The 20,335-nt window shown below is 38.4% G+C and overlaps 1 protein-coding gene across 1 annotated transcript in view; it reads right to left on the reverse strand.

The window, feature by feature from the left end:
• LOC113877709 (E3 ubiquitin-protein ligase RNF213-like) overlaps positions 1 to 20,335 on the reverse strand; it is a 129,071-nt gene that overhangs the window by 22,840 nt on the left and 85,896 nt on the right. The window contains exons 37-46 of the mRNA XM_027518100.1: positions 16,268 to 16,422; positions 14,912 to 15,118; positions 14,408 to 14,589; positions 13,707 to 13,827; positions 10,241 to 10,341; positions 9,945 to 10,127; positions 9,088 to 9,242; positions 8,889 to 8,988; positions 1,242 to 1,353; positions 243 to 456 (exon numbers count right to left, since the gene is read on the reverse strand). Of these exons, the coding sequence (XP_027373901.1) occupies positions 243 to 456; positions 1,242 to 1,353; positions 8,889 to 8,988; positions 9,088 to 9,242; positions 9,945 to 10,127; positions 10,241 to 10,341; positions 13,707 to 13,827; positions 14,408 to 14,589; positions 14,912 to 15,118; positions 16,268 to 16,422 (1,530 nt within the window). The remainder of the gene's footprint in view (positions 1 to 242; positions 457 to 1,241; positions 1,354 to 8,888; positions 8,989 to 9,087; positions 9,243 to 9,944; positions 10,128 to 10,240; positions 10,342 to 13,706; positions 13,828 to 14,407; positions 14,590 to 14,911; positions 15,119 to 16,267; positions 16,423 to 20,335) is intronic.

Raw genomic sequence — 20,335 nt, forward strand, 5'->3', positions numbered from 1 at the left:
CAGAGCCAGTGAGAAAGGCCAAGTGATTGGTGAGGGTACTTGTCAGTTAACTGTCTGGAACAGAGGCTAGTAAAAGCTCTGTGTCTACCCTTTGGGAATTCACACTGAGAGAACTAACCTAGAAGAAAGGGGCCATGGGACAGACCAGTATTATTCTGAGAACCAGCTTCCCACACTTGCTGAATTTCTAAATCATGGGGTCTCCAAGCCTGTGGTCAAGAAAGGTTGGGAAGAAGACCTGCCTGAGCCATCCTGAAGCTCGGCGAGGATCTCAGATGCCTTGTCAAGACAGAGGCGGATGCGGGCCATCTTCTGCATGTGCTCCACTGAGGCCTCACCAGCAGGCCATTGGCTGCATCCCACTGGCTGGTATGTCGTAAGGAACTGGCCTTCCTCTCGCAGGTATTTCAATTCATCCCTTATGAAGAAAGCATTATTCTTCTCATATATTGAATCCTAAGGAACATAGGACCAGAAAGAAAGGATATTATTCTTTTTTATTTACAATTCTCCCATCTCTGAAATTTCACCAGTGAGGTCTTGGATAAATAAGGATAAAGAACAGTGTTGTGGGTTTGAGTGTACATTTTTTGAATAATGGAATCTAATATCCCTTTTAATTTTAGGGTCCAGAAGGAGGGAAAAAGAAAAGCTATGATGAATTTTTTAATCTATTCTAATTTTTTCATATGTTTTTAACATTCTTGGAAGTAACTAACATACGAAGAGAATAAAAAATAAAAGTATTCATAGTCTCTCCACCTGGAGACAGGCATCATCAATTTTAGTGGCATAATCTTCTACGCTTTTCTTCCCCCTGTGTGGTGGTGGTGGTGGTTTAGTCGCTAAGTCGTACCCTACTCTTGCGATCCCATGGACTGTAACCTGTCAAGCTCCTCTGTCCATGGGATTCTCCAGGCAAGAATACTGGAGTGGGTTGCCATTTCCTTCTCCAGGGGATCTTCCTGACCCAGGAATCGAACCCAGGTCTCCTGTATTGCAGGCAGATGATTTGTCAACTGAGCTATGAGGGAAGCCCCATGCACCTAAATGCCAATATATTCATCTGCTGAGGGAAGAAGCAATGCATTTGAAACTTTCTTTTCCCCTAATGGAGCAGAGCATCCATTAATATTACCACCTAATTATATCCTGTACTTTTTCAGAAAAACACTATTTCATCACATAAACCATGTGGTTCCATGAGTTTGCAAATGAAATGCAGGGATATGATAGCTTACCTCCAGGCAGTTGGTAAAGAACATGTACAGTTCAGTTTTATCTTCAGCCAGGAACAGTTTATTTTCTAACTGGGACAAATAAGCCTGAATATACTCCTTCACATCATGAAAGCTATGGCAGGATAAATAGTATACTTGGTTAGCTCAGATCTGGAAACCCATTTTGTAAAAAAAAAAAAAAAAAGTTATGTATATCTACCTGTCTGCCTATCAGCCATCCCTCCTTCTTGTATAATTATATATATATATATATATATATATATATATATATATACACACATATATACACACACACATACATAGAGGTGTATATATAGTTTGCAGCAAAATTTCCAGAAAAATAATCTAGCATCAACTTGGAATATGAAATTTCCTATTTTATAATAGACCAGCTGTTCTAAAATGTTTTGGCTTCAAGACTCCTTTACAGTCTTAAAAATTATTGAAAAGCCCAGAGAGCTTTTGTTTCTGAAGGTTATATCTATTGATATTTACAGTACTAGAAATTAAAATGAAGAATTTGAAAATATTTACCAATTCATTTAAAACAACCATACTAAACTCATTATACGTTAACACAAATAAGATTAAAAAACCTTTTCCAGAACGAAAGTTGATTAGTAAGAAGAGGGCCACTGTTTTTCACTCCTAAAAATCTCTTTAATGCCTGGCTTAACAGAAGTTCACTGGATTCTCAAATCTGTGTCTGATACTAATAGGTTGCACTATATTGAATTATATGAGGAAAGTATGGTCTCACACATTATGTAGTTAGAAAAGGGAGAAATATTTTAGTAGTCTTTTCAAGTAACTGTGGATATTCTCCTTTGACACTATATGAAAACTTAACAAATGGTAATTTCTATAGGTTAGTTGCACTTGAAATCAAATGATCCAACTTGCACTTAAATGGATTTCTTTTTGACCAGTGCATGATTCTGTGACATCAAGCATCAATCACTTAAAAAACACTGGTTCACTGAGCTATGCAGATCTTGAAAACGTTGACACATTTTTATTCTTTGATATATATATTTAAAACCTCATATGCATATAAAACCTCATATTCACCACCCATGTCATCAAAAAGTCTGTAAGTATTAGAAAACTGACAAGCTCCCAGTGGAGGATAAATGTTTTCCAAAATTTTATTATATATTTTTTAATGTATTTATTTTTGGCTGCATCAACAGGCTGCAGCAACTTAGTTCCCTGACCACGGAATAACCCTGGGCCCTCCGCAGTGAAAGCTGAAAGTTCTAACCACTGGATCCCCAGGGAATTTGCTCCAAAATTTTAATATTTGCTTAAAAGCTTGAATTTTATCATTAGTAACAAAACCATCAATTTTCTTTCTTGATGTGATAGGCTCATCTCAAGTTTGTTTTCAAGAAAATTACCTGTCAATGACCACGTTTGAGTAAGTGTTGTTTGTCAATCATTCTTCAAGCACAAGTGGTATTCCACAAAAAAGCAGCCAGATCAGCATGTAATTAAAAAACGGTTGGAGTGGTTTTCCTTGAGGTAATCTTGTACCTTGGTGTGTAGCTGGAGGCCTTGTGTGTACCTCGCATTATAACATAACATTAAAAAGTCATATCCTCAAGAGTAGAGATTTAGTAAAATTAATAATTTTTATAGCTTCATTAGGGACATTAAGTGAATCTGGCACCTTTAAAAACTACATGTGCACAGTGGTGACAGACTGGCCACTAGCAGGGTTTTCCTTGCGCTAAGATGCCAGAAGCTTTACTCTTCATTCCTTTAGTAGCATCAGTGCGAATATCGACACATTAAAAAAGCTAGATACCATCTTAGTGTTATGTGCAGTCTCATCAACATTGTCTCATGTGTGGGTCTTCCCAGAGAGCAGGTGCTTATGTTTTCATAAAGTATTTCTAAGTCCAGTCTGACTCATTTTTTAAAAAATATTTATTTATTTTGCTGGGCTGGTTCTTAGTTAAGTCCAACTCTGGTCAGATGCTGAGAATGTGCATGCAATATAGGAAACCTAGGTTTGTCCTTAGGTCGGGAAGATCCCCTGGAGAAGGGAAAGGCTACCCACTCCAGTATTCTTGCCTGGAGAATTCCATGGACAGAGGATCCGGGCGGGCTACAGTACATGAGGTCTTAGTTGTGGCACGCTGGATCTAGTACCCTGTCTAGGGATTGAACCCAGACACCCTGCATTGGGAGCACGGAATCTTAACCACTGGACCACCAGGGAAGGCCCCAGCCCAACTCATTCTTAATATACAAAAAGACTCAAACCACAAAAGACTGAGAGAGCAAGTATTTCTCAACCCAGAGAGAATGACAATGCAGATTTTTAAATTGTGTTTTATGTTTCAAGCTTTTTATTCCAAGATCAGTTCTATAAACTTTACTCTCTCTGTATTTCAGAACAAAGTATTTACCTTTGAGTGTAGTTTGTACTCATGTTACTGTGTCTACACTATATGTCAAGGGGTAGGCATATTGATTGTACTATTCCCTTTTTTTAAGCAAAGAGATTCACATGTACAGATTTCACTCATTCACCAAAATTAATAAAAATCACAGAATAGCAAGAGGCTCTTTTCACTTTTCAAGTCAACTCTTTCTATATATGCCTTAAAGTCATTTTCAGGCTTCCGGCACAAGATGGTGGAGTAGAAGGATATGTGCTCATCTCCTCCTTTGAGAGCACCAAAGTCACAACTAGCTGTTGAACAACCATAAATATGAGGATGCTGGAACCTAAAAAAAAAAAAGATACCCCACATCCAAAGACGAAGAAGCCTCAGCAAGATGGTAGGAGGGCCACAATCACGATAAAATCAAACCCCAAACCCACCAAGTGGGTGACCCACAACTGAAGAATATTAATACCAAAGAAGCTCTCCCACTGTTGTGAAGGTTCAGAACCCCATGTCAGGGCTCCCAGCTCAGGGACTGGACAAAGGGACTGGGAATCCCCTGGGAATCTGACCTTGAAGGACAGCAGGATTTGACTGTAAGACTTCCACAGGACTGGAGGAAACAGAGACTCCAGTCCTGGAGGGCAAAAACAAAACCTGTGTGCACCAAGACTCAGAGGAAAGGAGCAGTGACTCCACAGAAAACTGAACAAAAACTACCTGCTTGTCTTGGAGGGTCTCCTGTGGAGATATGGCTCAGCAAGGGTTTACCACAGGCACGGGGAACTGGCAGCAACTGTCAGTTTTGTTTTTTTTTTTCCTTTTTTTTTGCAATGCATAGGATCCGTTTTTATATGTACAGTCATATGTGTGTTGATGTAGACAATACAATCGTGTATTTACACATAAAGCAGAATACAACCCAGCTGAAGACACTACTTTTCCACACATGAGCAACACTGCTAAGAGTGAGCCCAACATAAACACATCACTGCTGCTACTGCTAAGTCGCTTCAGTTGTGTCCGACTCTGTGCGACCCCATAGACGTCAGCCCACCAGGCTCCCTCATCCCTGGGATTCTCCAGGCAAGAACACTGGAGTGGGTTGCCATTTCCTTCTCCAATGCATGAAAGTGAAAAGTGAAAGTGAAGTCGCTCAGTCTTGTCCGACTCTTAGCGACCCCATGGACTGCAGCCTACCAGGCTCCTCCATCCATGGGATTTTCTGGGCAACAGTACTGGAGTGGGGTGCCATTGCCTTCTCCAGGAAGGTCCCTTTTGGTGTTAACCTTCTTGGAGTGAAGTGAAGTGAAAGTGAAAGTCACTCAGTTATGTCCGACTCTTTGTGACCCTAAGGACTATACAGTCCATGAAATTCTCCAGGCCAGAATACTGGAGTGGGTAGCCTTTCCCTTCTCCAGGGCATCTTCCCAACCCAGGAATTGAACCCAAGTCTTCTGCATTGCAGGCAGATTCTTTACCACCTGAGCCACAAGGGAAGCCCAAGTATACTATCCCTTCTCCAGTGGATGTTCCTGACCCAGGAATCGAAACAGGGTCTCCTGCATTGCAGGCAGATTCTTTACCAAGTTATCAGGGAAGCCCAGCCCTCTTGGAGGTTCCCAATAACCCTACCATAAGAGCTCATAAATCTGAGGTCTGGGTCACCTCAGGCCAAAAAACTACCAGGGAAGGAGTGCAACCCCACTCATCAGCAGATAATTGGATTCAAGCTTTACTGAACAAGGCCTTGCCCACTAGAGCAAAACCCAAATTTCCCCACCAGCAGTCCCTCCCATCAGGAAGCTTTCACAAGCCTCTTAGCATCCTCCATCAGAGGGCAGACAGAAGAAACAAGAAGAACCATAACCCCACAAAGACAAAAACAAACCATATTACAGAAAGTTAATCAGCATGAAAAAAGCAGAAAGTTATGTCCCAGAGGAAGGAACAAGATAAAACCCCAGAAAAACAACTAGATGAAGTGGAGATAGGCAACCTTCCAGAAAAAAGTTTAGAATAATGATAGTGAAGATGATTCAGGATCTTGGGAAAAGAATGGAGGCAAAAATTGAGAAGATGCAAGAAATGTTTACTAAAGACCTACAGGAACTAAAGAACAAACAAACAGAGATGAATAGTACACTAGAAGGAACCCATAGCAGAATAACTGAGACAGAAGAACAAATAAATGACCTGGAGGACAAAATGGTGGAAATCACTATTGTGGAACAGAATATAGAAAAAAGAATGAGAAGAAATGAAGACAGCCTAAGAGACATCTGGGACAACATTAAGCACACCAATCTTCACAATATAGGGTCCCAGAAGGAGGAGAGATAGGAAGGATCTGAAAAAATAGTAGAAGAGATAATAACTGAAAACATGGGAAAGAAAATAATCAACCAAGTGCAGGAAGCACAGAGAGTTCCAGGAGAAATCCAAGGAGGAACACACCGAGACACATAGTAATCAAACTGACAAAAATCAAAGACAGAGATAGAATATTAAAAGCAACAAGGGGAAAATGACAAATCACATACAAGGGAATTCCCATCAGCCTATCTGCTAATTTCTCAACAGAAACTCTACAAGCCAGAAGGGAATGGCATGACACATTTAAAGTGATCAAAGGGAAGAATCTACAACCAAGAATACTCTACTCAGCAAGACTCTCCTTCAGATGTGATGGGGAAATCAAAAGCTTTCCAGACAAGCAAAGGTTGAGAGAATTCAGCACCAGCTTTACAACAAATGCTAAAGGCACTTCTCTAGGTAGAAAACGAGAAGGAAAGCCCTACCTATAGAAAATAAACCCAAAACAATTAAGAAAATGGTAATAGGATCATGGATTAAATGCACCATTCAAAAGAAATAGACTGAGCAGATGAAAACATGTGCATGTATGCACTTCTGCTTACTATATCACTGTGCATGACCCCCCAAATTATATGCAATTATTTTATATTGTTAGGTTAATCATGTTCTCCTTATGGCTTGCAATTGTAATTATCTTTTATTTTTTGTCAGGCTATTGGTCGTGAAAACCGAAAAACATCTTTTACTATTGTGATTATGTAACTATTACACACTTAATACCATTGTATAATGATTGGTCAACAGAAAATTAATAGACCCTTATATCGCCAAAACTAGGATCTAATAAAAAAGGCTGTAATCAATTATTAAAATCCATATGCATATCAGAATTATCTTGGAATTTTTTGAAAAATACAAATGCCCAGGTGTTTCTTGGTTTTTTTTGGTCAGAGCTCCAGATATGTTTTTAATGAGCTGCCATGTTTAAAAACAACTGAACTGGGAGGAGGGTTCAGGATGGGGAACACATGTATACCTGTGGCGGATTCATTTTGATATTTGGCAAAACTAATACAATTATGTAAAGTTTAAAAATAAAATAAAATTAATTCAAAATGGAAAAAAAAAAAACAACTGAACTATATGAGAATCTTCTACTTTTATCTAGTTTGTTTCACTTTTTCTATTTCATATTAAGTGTTCCCATTTCATTTAGTTTATGTTTTCCAATTTCTCCATCTCTTATTTTTTTTTGATGTTCTTTCACAAGCCTTTATCAAGCATAGGAGAAAAGCTTTTGTATACATATATATAACATATATAAATATGTAACATATATATATTTTAGAAAACTTGTGAATTTTTGCCTAACTAAAAAATCTATGGCATTTTGATTCCACTTGTTTGACTTAGTATGAATAGAATGCTAGATATCTAATTTTAAAAAATAGCTATGCAATAAGCAACAAAAGTTGACTGTATAGCACAGGGAATTATAGTCAATATCTTCTTTTAATAACCTATAATGGAAAATAAATTCAAAAATAATATATATGTATATGTATAACTGAATCACACACATAAAAAAGAAGTTTACTTTTTGAAATTTAGTACTGTTTATCTTTTTGCAGATATAAAGTTTTAAATATATTTGTGTAGGATATGATTAATATAAATTAATTAAATATAAATCTATTATATTTAAATTATTAATGACATCACTCAAGATGCTTCTTATCTTTTCTGCATTTGATAAAATATTCTTGGAGAAATGTTAATATGTCTCACTATGATTTTATATTTTTTCTTTTCCCTTATATTTCTTCTGTTTTTTACTTTATGTACCTTTGTTTCTTTGTTGCTAAGGTGTCTAATGGCTTATAATATCCATCTTCCTTATGAGTTGTATCTTTTATCATGAAAAATATTCATTGTTGTTTCAATTAAAATAAATTAATCAATTTTAAAAATAAAAATACTAAAAAACAAGAACAAACCAAAAAAGTCAATTTCAGGTATGGTAAGATACTTGTTCTATAAGAAAATGTATTTTAAAAAATTTTAGTTGAAAATCTTCCAGGAATCCTGTCTGAAAAGACTATTTCACAAATAATAGGGAGGGAAAGCAGCAAAATAAAATGTCTGTAGACAAGGCTACAGCAGATCCGTGATTTAAATGTAAATCTAATCTCTATCTCGAGTCAGGAACACATGTATACCTGTGGCGGATCCATTTCGATATTTGGCAAAACTAATAAAATATTGTAAAGTTTAAAAATAAAATAAAATAAAAAAAAAAAGAAATAGCTGTCTCTGTTGGAACTTTTTAATGGCATCTTGATTTTGCCATCACCTCAAGGTATACCCTTACAAGTCAGGACACAGGATGAGATACCAAGTATCTTCCAAAAGATGTCTTCTGAATACAGACCAGCTTTCTAAGAATTTTCTAAAATAGCACATGGGCTTCTCTTTACATTCATAGAATCAGAGAAACTTAAGAATAGAAGCAAAACTTAAAACAACATCAAGGGCAAGGCAGGTAAATGGAGATTCTAAGTCACCGTCCAAAAAAACCCACAAAACTTTGTAGCTGTGGAACTAAGATGAGAACTGCAGATTCCTGACTCCCCACTTCCTGTACCCACACATCTCACAGTGCTCTGTCCCCTTTCCCCAAATCTGTCTTCTTCTTCCTCGTCATGTGCTTGTGGCCATAATGAACTCATGGCCAGCATGTGAATATGCCAAGGATACAGTCCATACAGATAAAGGAACCAGGGCATCTCTTGCTAAAGAAGCTTTCCCAGATAGTGAGCTAGCTACCAGTTCTGCAAAGAATGCTTTGTGGCAAAGAAAAAGCCATGAGGAGAAAAAAAACAAAGAAGTCAAGGTGTTTCTGAGGCAACTTCATGTTCGTGGTGCTCACCTGTATTTTAAAAGCAGTTTCAGTACCACTGAGCGGATCACGGGGGTCTTATCCACAACATCATCAAAAGGAGAAAGAGATTTTGTGTGTTCACAGCATCCTAAAACCAGAAAGAGGAAGGTAGATCATTGTTCACATCAGACATAAAAAAAGAGATGAAGCACTGAATTTTTAACTCTATGGAAACACAGCCACTCACGTTGGGGAGCCTTCTCTACAAAGAGTAAGGATAGCAGGTCTTTGACCACTTCCTTCTGAGGTGGAGAATTGTCTTTGAAGCACATGGTAGAAACCAGGTCCACGAAGAAACTATTGCACATCTGCCGGAAGCGGGCATGTTTCTCAATGACCTCCCTTGGGAATGGTTAAAAACCATGGTCAAAAGTCTTGTACAATGTATTCCAGAGTCCCTCCCTACAGAGTGCTTTGGGATTTGGATAGAAATTTTTTAATTAAAAGATGCAAGTATCTCCTTACATAGATTAGAACAAAATTGCAATAGACAGTACATAACTCAGCTTTTTTGAGAAACACTTTGATCATTTGGACCGTCTAGCAATAGCCTTCATATCCTAAAAGTTTCTCAAAGATCCCATCCACTGTGCTTGTCTTGTGCTCCATTTTTAGGAGGCATCAGAAGGGAGGGAAATCAATGACCTGGGTTAATTTTAACTACTTCCCTGAAAGGCTCTTAGCCATACAAATGTTAGTTTTATCCTTAGGTCATAGAACATGGATTGCATTTATACATTAAGAGGATAAACCAGTTGCATCTAAACTCTTTGGGTACTTGTGATGGCTTTAATTAGTTTACAACTTTCTGGTTTATTTCCTCTAATTTTTCTATCTCCCTAATCTGTACACATGCATATATTGGGGAGAGAATATTTTGAGATGCTAGGTGTTTTATAAAGGTACATAAATAATTAGTCGTCTTTCTTAGGACACTTCTCGGCTTTCAGGTTTTCTAAGATTAATAGTTATATTTCTGAATACTGTATTTCCCAAAAAAGAAGAAAAAAAGAGGAAGCATTCTCAAGAGAAAGGGTGTTTTACCTGTGCTCCTGGGAAACAGTTGGAGAGAAGGTGTTTGGTAAGTTGGTTAAACAATGGGGGCATCTCATCTGCCCTCGGGTGAGGTGAACTTCAATGCAGCGCAGGCAGAATATATGGTCACAGGGCAGGCAAACAGGATCCTGTGCATCTCCTAGACAGATGGGGCATGGCTGAACCACAAACCTAGAAGCCAAGAAGGTGATCAGTTCTAAAGCAGAGAACCCGGCCGTAAGAAGCAAAAGTACCAAAGATTCTGAATTCTCTCTCCCTTGCAGATCCCAAATCCAAGAGCTCACCTACTGAGGCTCTTTGTCACTTGATCCTTACATTCACGAAGAGTAGTCATCACTGCGATGAAAGGCCTGTGGGTCTTGGTGTCAGAGTCCTCAAGTAGGCACTGAAGGAGAAGGGCAGTCGAGGGTGTGGGTGGAGCTAATTAGCAGTGAGGAAGGGCAGGGAGCAGAAAGGCAACAAAGACAAGAAAACAGAGGAATGGTACGGGGAGGGGGGAGGGGGGAGGGAGGAGGGTTCAGGATGGGGAACACTTGTATACCTGTGGTGGATTCATGCTGATATATGGCAAAACCAATACAATATTGTAAAGTTAAAAAATAAAATAAAATAAAAAGATATACACAGATAATGAACAGAAAAAAAAAAAAAAGAATACTGGAGTGGGTTGACATTTCCTTCTACATTTAAATGTTTGGTAAAGTCTGAAACCCATGAGGATTCTAGTTACATATTTTTGCCTCTGTGGCTTCTGTGACTGAGGGTAACAGGTGATTTGTTTGGGAAAAATCAAGGAAATTATGACCAAACCTTGATTATAATTTTTCCTTACACAGTAAGTAATTTGGTTCTTAACCACATTAAAGAAACGAAAAATCAGGCAACAAAGAATACAAGAAAAGATTCTCGGCAAGCAGTGTCTGCAGACTGGACAGCAGGATGGTCAGTTATGTGTTCCTTTACCCATTGTGGGTTTATCAGAGCAGAAATGTAACCTTGTCTAATCCACCCACTATTGTACCGTGCATAGACCAGAGAGTTGGGAGGGTCTCTTTTTCTTCAACTTTCAAAAAAGAATATCTCTGAAAATCAGTAGAACTAATGAGAATTGAAATCTGCAATTAACTCAAAATAGGTCCCATGGTATTATTGTTTTTTTAAACATTTGAGCATAGAAACTTTTTTGTGTATTAGCTCCCTCCATTTATTTATATTATTAAATGTGAATGTCTACCAGTATTCTTAACCTGTTCTACATCTCAGATCTCTGTATTGGTCTATAGAAGCCTGCAGTGACTTCTCAGAATAATGTTTTCAAATACATAAAATAAATTACAGAGGATAACAAAAGAAAAAAAAAAGAAAACAGCCCGCTGGAGGAGCTGCCCAGTTAGGGCTCTGGTATCTGCGGTTCAAGGCTTTTTTATTTGTTTAGCAGTTTCTTTAACTTTGAATGCCCTTTGTAACTATCCTGCTTTGGGTTGAAGGCCGATATTCTCAGTTTCTGGTTTTTCTCCTCTTCCTCCTTTCTTTTAAGGTCTTAATGCCCCCCCTTTCCATTATATTTCAAACTGTAATGATAATAAAATAACTATCTGTGTATCCACCAAGCTTTAAGTGATCTTAGCACTTTTTGAATATTTGCTTTATCAGTTTCTAAACAAATGAAACGTTACAGGTACAGTTTCAACTCCCAAGTGTACCCCTTTCTAATTATATATCTGCTGTTTCCCCCCAAACCCCCACCCTCAGCCCTGAAGAACACATTTCTAAATTCCCACTTTCACTAGATTTGCATGCATGCATAAAAACCTTGTTGTTTTGAATATTGTAAACTTTGTATCAGGGACATCACATGGTACCTAAACGTCTGCAAACTGCATTTTTCATTGACAGAAGTAGATTCAGATCATTCATGTTAACTCCTGCATGGTACTTGTTGACACATATACTGGTCATCTCTTTACCTGTTGATGAACATTTAGAATGTTCCCAAATTTCTTGCAATTTCCAACAATTCTGTATCCAATATTCTTAATGTGTCAGTACAAATGGGAAAATTCTCTAGGGTATGTATTTAGAAGTAGAAACACTGTTTTTTAGCAAAGGCTTATCTTTAATGATATAAGATAGTGAGTTTAATGGATGTCCTTAGGGAATTTTCTGATTAGGCATGTTTACTGTAGATGTTTTTATGTTATGTTTGTCCTTGGGCATTATCTGCTGAAGGAGAGTGCCTTGCTATTCCTAATCTGGCAAGAGTATCTTTTTACTGTTATAAATGTCCTCAAATGCTTTTTCAGAACCCTTTGAAATAATCATTTGGAGTTTATCTTTAAATGAGTTATGTATTAGTTTATTTGGGTTTTTCCATAACATTTTATGAAACATAAATATTTTATTTTCAGAACATTTTACAGAAAAATCTGAACAAACTTTTTGGACAATCCAATAATGAATGATGTTTATAGACTATGATTTTGAGTGTCCTTGAATTCTGAGGATTAGTTTTACTTGGAAATGATATGAGTTTCTAACACTCTGAAAAATATGATCTGTTAATCAAAAGATTCAAAAAAGTCCAAAGAACTTTAGACATTTTCCAAAGAAGATTACAAATAGGGAATAAGAACATGAAAAAAATGCTCAACATCACTAGTCATTAGGGAAATACAAATCAAAACCACAATGAGATATCCCTTCACCCATTAAGGGGGCTGTTATTTTTTTTAAAAAATGGAAAATAGCAAGTGTTGGCATGGATGTGTAAATATTAGAGCCCTGGGGCATTGCTGGTAGGGATCTGAAATGGTGTGACAACTGTGGAAAATGGGATATTGATTCCTCAAAATGTCAAACATAGAATTGCCCTATGATGCAGCAATTCCATTCTTAAATGCAAACCCAAAAGAATTAAAGTAGTGACTCAAACAGGTACTTCTACACCCAGGATCACAGCAACACTGTTTACAATCATCAAAAGGTGGAAATAACCCAAGTGCCCATCAATAGATGGCTGGATAAACAGAATGCGCTCTATCCATACAGTGGAATCTTAAAAAGGAAGGAAATTGACACCTGCTACAATGTGGATAAACCTTGAGAACATGAAATATGCCAGTCACAAAAAGACATTTCTAAGGCTGCACAGCAGAGCTACTGGTATTGCTTGTGTGAAGTTCCTGATAGGCAGAGGCTATCTTCCCCGAGAGGCCACTGATGCTGAAAGGACGGTCGCTTTTTCTGAAGGGTACTATCCTGTGTGTCACCAACTTTATAAACGGTGTTGAGGGGCAGGGACATGGGTCTTCCTGTGCCCTTGATCCCACCAACAGTACTGTTTGGAAGTCCACAAGTCTAATGGCATTCTCCTGGATCCCCATCTTCCTGACCTTAGCAAGTCCCCTTGGGCCAGGCTGCTGGTCTGGTCTGGGGCCACTCGAGGCCTGGTTGGAGCCCACCCTTCAGTCCTCCCAAAGCTTTCCCAAGTGTACTTGCTGCATGAATAGTTCATTATCCTTCTAGGAATCCTAAATAACATATCCTGACAACACTCAGGAGAGGGTAAAAATTAAACACCGAAATTTTAATGGCTTATATGATGAAATCATTTTCCTTAGCACTTCTAGATAAAACTGTCAGAGCAGAAAGGGAATGTACCACCCAACTGATAAAAGTTGGGTCATGCTTCGACTGTTCATCTTACAAAGAGGCAGATCCATGCCTGACAAGCCAAGCCTCCAAACTCACCTTGTTCAGCAAGGAGACATAGTCAGTCACCAGCTCGAGCAGCTCAGGAATCTGACTCTCTGTCTCCAGCAGCACATGCTCCACAAAGAGTGAGATGGAGAAAATGCGATTCCAGTGGGTTCTGTCAAGAGAGGGGTTCCCTCACTCAGCTCTGACAAAAAAACCTGAGACAGAGGGCAGAGGTGCAGGGAGGTAGTTCCAAGGCACAGGGGTTGAAACATAAGAGAAGGAGCAGGTGTGAAGGTAGATGAATTGGGTAGAAGCCCTTTGTGATGTTCTCCCTGACCTCTACCCACTTCTGTCTTTCTCCTCCCCACAGACTCCCAGCTCAGACAATTCAAGTTCCATGCCTCTGCCCACGTCTGGTGACTCCCACCTCGCCCTTAAAGGCCAGCCCAGGACTTGTCCTCTGGGAAGTCTACCCCGAGTGCATGCCCTTTCTCTGTCACCCTGCTGGGGTCCTCTGCAGCTGCTCTTTCTCCCGCAGGATCGTAATAATCCGCTCACCTCTGTGTCACCCCCATCACTCTGTGCACTCCCTGAATGCTCAGTTCTCTCCTCTGTTTTTCTAGGATCATTGCAATGCCTGGCATTTAAGTAGGCTTCCACAGATGTTATAGAATGAATGAGGAAAGGCCCACTTCCTGCAATAGGAACATCTGCTCTCTCTCTCTGATGTGCCTGGGCCTCTTGGGTCTTACCTGATATCTCTGATGAGGGTTCTGGTCATCATCCCACAGTCCTGCATGTACCCTTCTGAGCAGAGGAGCTCCAGTGGCATGGAAAGATTCTTCACAGTCTGTAACCAAGCTTGGGGACTGGGCTTTAGGAGGTTTTCTGTCAGCATTTCAGCACAGGCCACTGCTGCCAACACATCCAGACTCTGGGGAGCAGAGAACAGGCTATTGACTGAGCAGTCTGTCCCCTGACCCCCATTGGGCTGCTCTAAACCTTAAGTCGGAGGTCCTGGCTGTCACCCAAGTTGTTCCTGTGTTCCAGGATTGTAGCTTCCCCTTTCATGGTCTTGGGATTTAGGAGGCATGAGTTAGATGCATTCTAACTGAAGAACCACACTGACGTGTGTGCCAGTAAAGATGTCTCCCATTTCCCTTCCCAGGGTGGTGGTGGGAGCACCCCCTTTCTCCACTAGCTTGAGGAGGCCAAGCTGGGCTACAGGCATGAAATGTCCTCAAGAGGGGCCATACCATCTCACGTAAAGCCCAGCTATGGTTCTGTGTGCCTTTTGTAAGGCTTAGTAAAATTGGGGAGTGGATAGTCAAGATCCTGGAGAAGTTTTGTAGCCGGCTTCTGAAATGGTGGTAGGCGAGGTGCACTGACAGTAAGGAGACCTCTTCCTCTGGCCTTCCTGCATTCAGCTGATTGACGCAGGACCACAGAGCCATCTGCAGAACCTGGGATGAAAAACAAGCTTTTACTCTATTATTTGTAAGCTATTTTTTAAGAAAGATACATTTTCCTTGTGGAAAATTGGAACTATTCAAAAATGACAAAAAAGAAAATTAAAAACCATGCACACTATTAATATCCCTTGTCTACATTTTGGCGTTGTCCTTCCTAGACATTTTTAGATCCATACCTCCTCTTCCTGTGGTCCCCAAATAGATCCCCAAATGTATTCCTGGTTTTTTTCCACTTTAACTTCTAAGCATTTCTCTACCATGGGCACACATGAAGAAAATCATATTTAATGGCTACACATTAACCAATCAATTGACTGTACTTTAATTTGTCCAACTCTAATTTTAGATAATTAAATTGCTTCTAAATTTCCATTTTTAGAAATAAAAATGAAAGGAACATTTCTGTGAATAAAATAATTGTCCACATCTCTGTTATTCAGATTTTGTAAAGTTCTCCATTCACCCCAACACACAGTTTTCCAGAAGCACCATGCTGTTCACTGGCAATGGAGGAACTTCTGGCTGTTTTAAATACCAGTTTTGCCACATGGACAAGCAAAGATGGTATCTAAAAGTTGTTCATGCTTGTTGATTTACTAGTGAGGCTGAGAATTTTCCCAGTGTTTCCTGAACATCTGTATAATTATTTGTTATTAGTTAATTTATAACTTTCACTCATTTTTTTTTAAATAAGGGGATTTTCTTATTGATTTCTAAGAATACTTTATTAACCCTTAATCTTCTTGGTTGTATGTTCTCAAATCTGTCAGTTTCCTTTTTTATGTATACTGAAGTTTGAAATGTTCAATATTCCATTGAAATTTCAGTTATTATTATCTTGCTGTGGTCAGTTAAATATTTACCTAATTTTCTTTAAGAAAAACTAAACATTTAAAAAGAAGATGTCCCAGGAAATTGGAGATCTTGTTCCTGTTACTAAAAGCTCCTTGTTTTAGGGGTGCTGAGAGGTGGGCTAACCAAGGGTTCTGAAGATGTGAGTGGCATTTTCTCACTCTACTGTCCTCTTGGACTACATTCTGTTACACAAACATTACAGCTCCAGCAGTTGAGGAAGAGTTCTCATGTTGGCATCTTGTCCATGATATACCAGCCTCGCCCAGACACCGAGTCAGTACTTACATTTAACTGTTCCCAAGTGGACACTCTCATGGTCAAGAGAAGGAAGTCTTTCAGGTAGCACTGAAGAAGTTCTTGCTGCTGGTCTACAGTGAACTGAGCAAGAAAACTGCCCAATGAGGTCTTCTGAAAGAGCTCCAGTAACTTCTCTGCCAGTCCTGTGGGGTAGGGCAGTGGGAGGTGGGGTGGGAAGAGAGACAGAGAATGCTTTGCGATAAGAATGTCGACCATGACTTCCCTTACCCATTGAATGCAGGGACACGGACATGGTTCTACTAAGGCCACCCTCTTATCATCATTTTTAATCAAAAATTTTTGTTATTATTTATCATTATGTTTTATTTTTTCAATTAATTATTTTATTTGAAGGATAATTACTTTACAATATTGTGATGGTTTTTTGGCATACAGCAACATGAATCAGCCACAGGTACACATGTGTCCCCCTCATCCTGAACCCCCTTCCCACCTCCCTCCCCACCGTATCCCTCTGGATTGTCCCAGAGCACTGGCTTTCAGTGCCCCACTTCATGCATCGAATTGGCACTGGTCTCTATTTTACATATGGCAATACACATGTTTCAGTGCCATTCTCTCAAATCACCCCATCCTCACCTTCTCTCACTGAGTCCAAAACTCTGTTCTTTATGTTTCCTTTGCTGCCCTGCATGTATGATCATCTGTACCATCTTTCTAAATTCCATATATATGTGTTAATATACAGTATTTGTCTTTCTCTTTCTGACTTACTTCATTCTGTATAGTAGGCTCCGGGTTCATCCACCTCATTAGAACTGACTCAAATGTGTTCACTTTTATAGCTGAGTAATATTCTGTTATGTATATGTGCCACAACTTCCTTATCCATTCATCTGCCAATGGAGATCAAGGTTGCTTCCATGTCCTAGCTATTGTAAATAGTGCTGCAACAAACATTGGGGTATATGTGTCTCTTTCAATTCTGGTTTCCTCAGGGTGTCTTCCCAGCAGTGAGATTGCTGGGTCATATAGCAATAGAATTGCCAGTTTTTAAAGGAATCTCCACTCTGTTCCCCATAATGGCTGTACCAGTTTGCATTCCTACCAACAGTATAAGAGGGTTCCCTTTTCTTCACACCCTCTCCAGCATTTAATGTTTGTTGACTTTTTGATGATGGTCATTCTGTCCAGTGTGAGATGATACCTCATTGTGGTTTTGATTCACATTTTTCTAATAATGAATGAAGTGGAGCATCTTTTCATGTGTTTATTGTCCATCTGTACATCTTCTTCAGAGAAATATCTTTAGGTCTTTCGCCCACTTTGTGATGGGGTTTTTCATTTTTCTGGTATTGAGCAGCATGAGCTGCTTGTATATTTTGGAGATTAATTCTTTGCCAGTTGTTTCATTTGCTATTATTTTCTCCCATTATGAGAGCTGTCTTTTCACCTTGCTTATAATTTCCTTCGTTGAGCAAATGTTTTTAAGTTTAATTATGTCTAATTTGTTTATTTTTGTTTTTATTTCCATTACTCTGGGAGAGGGGTCATAGAGGATCTTGCTGTGATTTATGTCAGAGAATGTTCTGCATATGTTTTCCTCTAAGAGTTTTATAGTTTCTGGTCTTTTTTTTTTTTAGTTTCTGGTCTTACATTTAGGTCTTTAATCCACTTTGAGCTTATTTCTGTGTATGGTGTTAGAAAGTGTTCTAACTTCCTAGAAAAAGTGTTCATTCTTTTACACATAGTTGACCAGCTTTCCCAGCACCACTTGTTGAAGAGACTGTATTTTCTCCATTGTATATTTTTGCTTCCTTTGTCAAAGGTGAGGTGTCCACAGGTGTGTGGCTTTATCTCTGGACTTTCTATTTTGTTCCATTGATCTGTATTTCTGTCTTTGTGCCAGTACCATATTGTTTTGATGACTGTAGCTTTGTAGTATAGTCTGAAGTCAGGGAGGCTGATTCCTCCAGTTTCATTCTTCTTTCTCAAGATTGCTTTGGCTATTTGGGGTCTTTTGTGTTTCCATAGAAATTGTGAAATTATTTGTTCTAGTAGTTTGATAGGGATTGTGTTGAATATACAGAATACTCATTTTCACTATTTTGATTATTCCAATCCAAGAACATGGTGTATTTCTCCATCTATTTGTTTCATCTTTGATTTCTTTCATCAGTGTTTTATAGTTTTCTGTATTTTGCCTTAGGTAAATTTATTCCTAAGTATTTTATTCATTTTGTTGCAATGGCAAATGGGATTGTTTCCTTAATTTCTCTTTCTGATTTTCATTGTTAGTGTATAAGAATGCAAGGGATTTCTGTGTATTAATTTTATATCCTGCAACTTTACTATATTCATTGATTAGCTCTAGTACATTTCTGGTGGCATCTTTATGGTTCTCTATGTAGAAGATCATGTCATGCAAACAGTGAGAGTTTTACTTCTTTTCCAATCTGGATTCCTTTTATTTCTTTTTCTTCTCTGATTGCTGTGGCTGGACTTGCAAAACTATATTGAATAGTAGTGGTGAGAGTGAGCACTCTTGTCTTATTCCTCATTTTAGAGGAAATGCTTTCAATTTTTGCCATTGAGGATAATGTTTGCTGTGTGTTTGTCATATATGGCTTTTATTATGTTGCAGTATGTTCCCTCTATGCTTACTTTCTAGAGAGCTTTTATCATAAATGGGTGTTGAATTTTGTCGAAGGCTTTCCCTGCATCTATTGAAATAATCATATGGTTTTTATCTTTCAGTTTGTTAATACAGTGTATCACATTGATTGATTTGCAAATATTGAAAAACCCTTGCATCTCTGGAATAAAGCCCAGTTGATCATGATGTATGATCTTTTTAATATGCTGTTGGATTCTTTTTTAAAGAATTTTGTTGAGGATTTTTGCATCATTGTTCATCAGTGATAATGGCCTGTAGCTTTCTTTTTTTGTGGCGTCTTTGTCTGGTTTTTGTTTCAGGATGATGGTGGCCTCATAGAATAAGTTTGGGAGTTTCCCCTCCTCTGCAATTGTCTGGAAGAGTTTGAGTAGGATAGGTATTAGGTCTTCTCTAAATTTTTGGTAGAATTCACCTGTGAAGCCATTTGGTCCTGGGCTTTTGTTTATTGGAAGATTTTCAATTACAGTTTCAATTTCTGTGCTTGTGTTTGTTCTGTTCAAATTTTCTATTTCTTCCTGGTTCAGTTTTGGAAGGTTATACTTTTCTAAGAATTTGTCCATTTCTTCCAGGTTGTCCATTTTATTGGCATATAGTTGCTCATAGTAGTCTCTTATGATCATTTGTATTTCTTTTTTGTCTGTTGTAACTTCTCCATTTTCATTTCTAATTTTACTGACTTTTCTTGATGAGTCTGGCTAACAGTTTATCTATTTTGTTTATCTTCTCACAGAACCAGCTTTTAGTTTTATTGATCTTTCCTATGATCTCCTTATTTTTCAGTTATTTCTGCTCTTATTTTAATGATTCTTTTCCTTCTACTAACTTTGGGGGGTTTTGGTTCTTCTTTTCCTAGTTGCTTTAGGTGTAAAGTTAGATTGTTCATTTGATGTTTCTCTTGTTTCTTGAGGTAGGCTTGTATTGCTATGAACTTCCCTCTTACCACTGCTTTCACTGAATCCCAAAGTTTTGGGCTGTCATGTTTCCATTACCATTTTTTTTTTACATATTCTGATTTCCTTTTTGATTGCTTCAGTGACCTGTTGGTTATTTAGAAGCGTGTTGTTTAGCCTCCATATGTTTGTGTTTTTTATAGTTTTTTTCCCCTGTAGTTGATATCTAATCTTACAGCACTGTGATCAGAAAAGATGCTTGAAAGTATTTCAATTTTTAAAAATTAACCAAGGCTAGATTTGTGGCCCAGGATGTGATCTATCCTGGAGAATGTCACATATTCACTTGAGAAAAATGTGAAATCCATTGCTTTTGGGTGAAATGTGAAATCCATTGCTTTTGGGTGAAATGCCCTGCAGATATCAATTAGATCTAGTTGATTCAATGCATCATTTAAAGTTTGTGTTTCCCTGTAAATTTTCTGTCTGGATGATCTGTCCATTGGTGTGAATGGGGTATTAAAGTCC

This window comes from Bos indicus x Bos taurus, chromosome 19 (genome assembly GCF_003369695.1).
Source record: "Bos indicus x Bos taurus breed Angus x Brahman F1 hybrid chromosome 19, Bos_hybrid_MaternalHap_v2.0, whole genome shotgun sequence".
In the NCBI taxonomy this organism is placed as follows: Eukaryota; Metazoa; Chordata; class Mammalia; order Artiodactyla; family Bovidae; genus Bos; species Bos indicus x Bos taurus.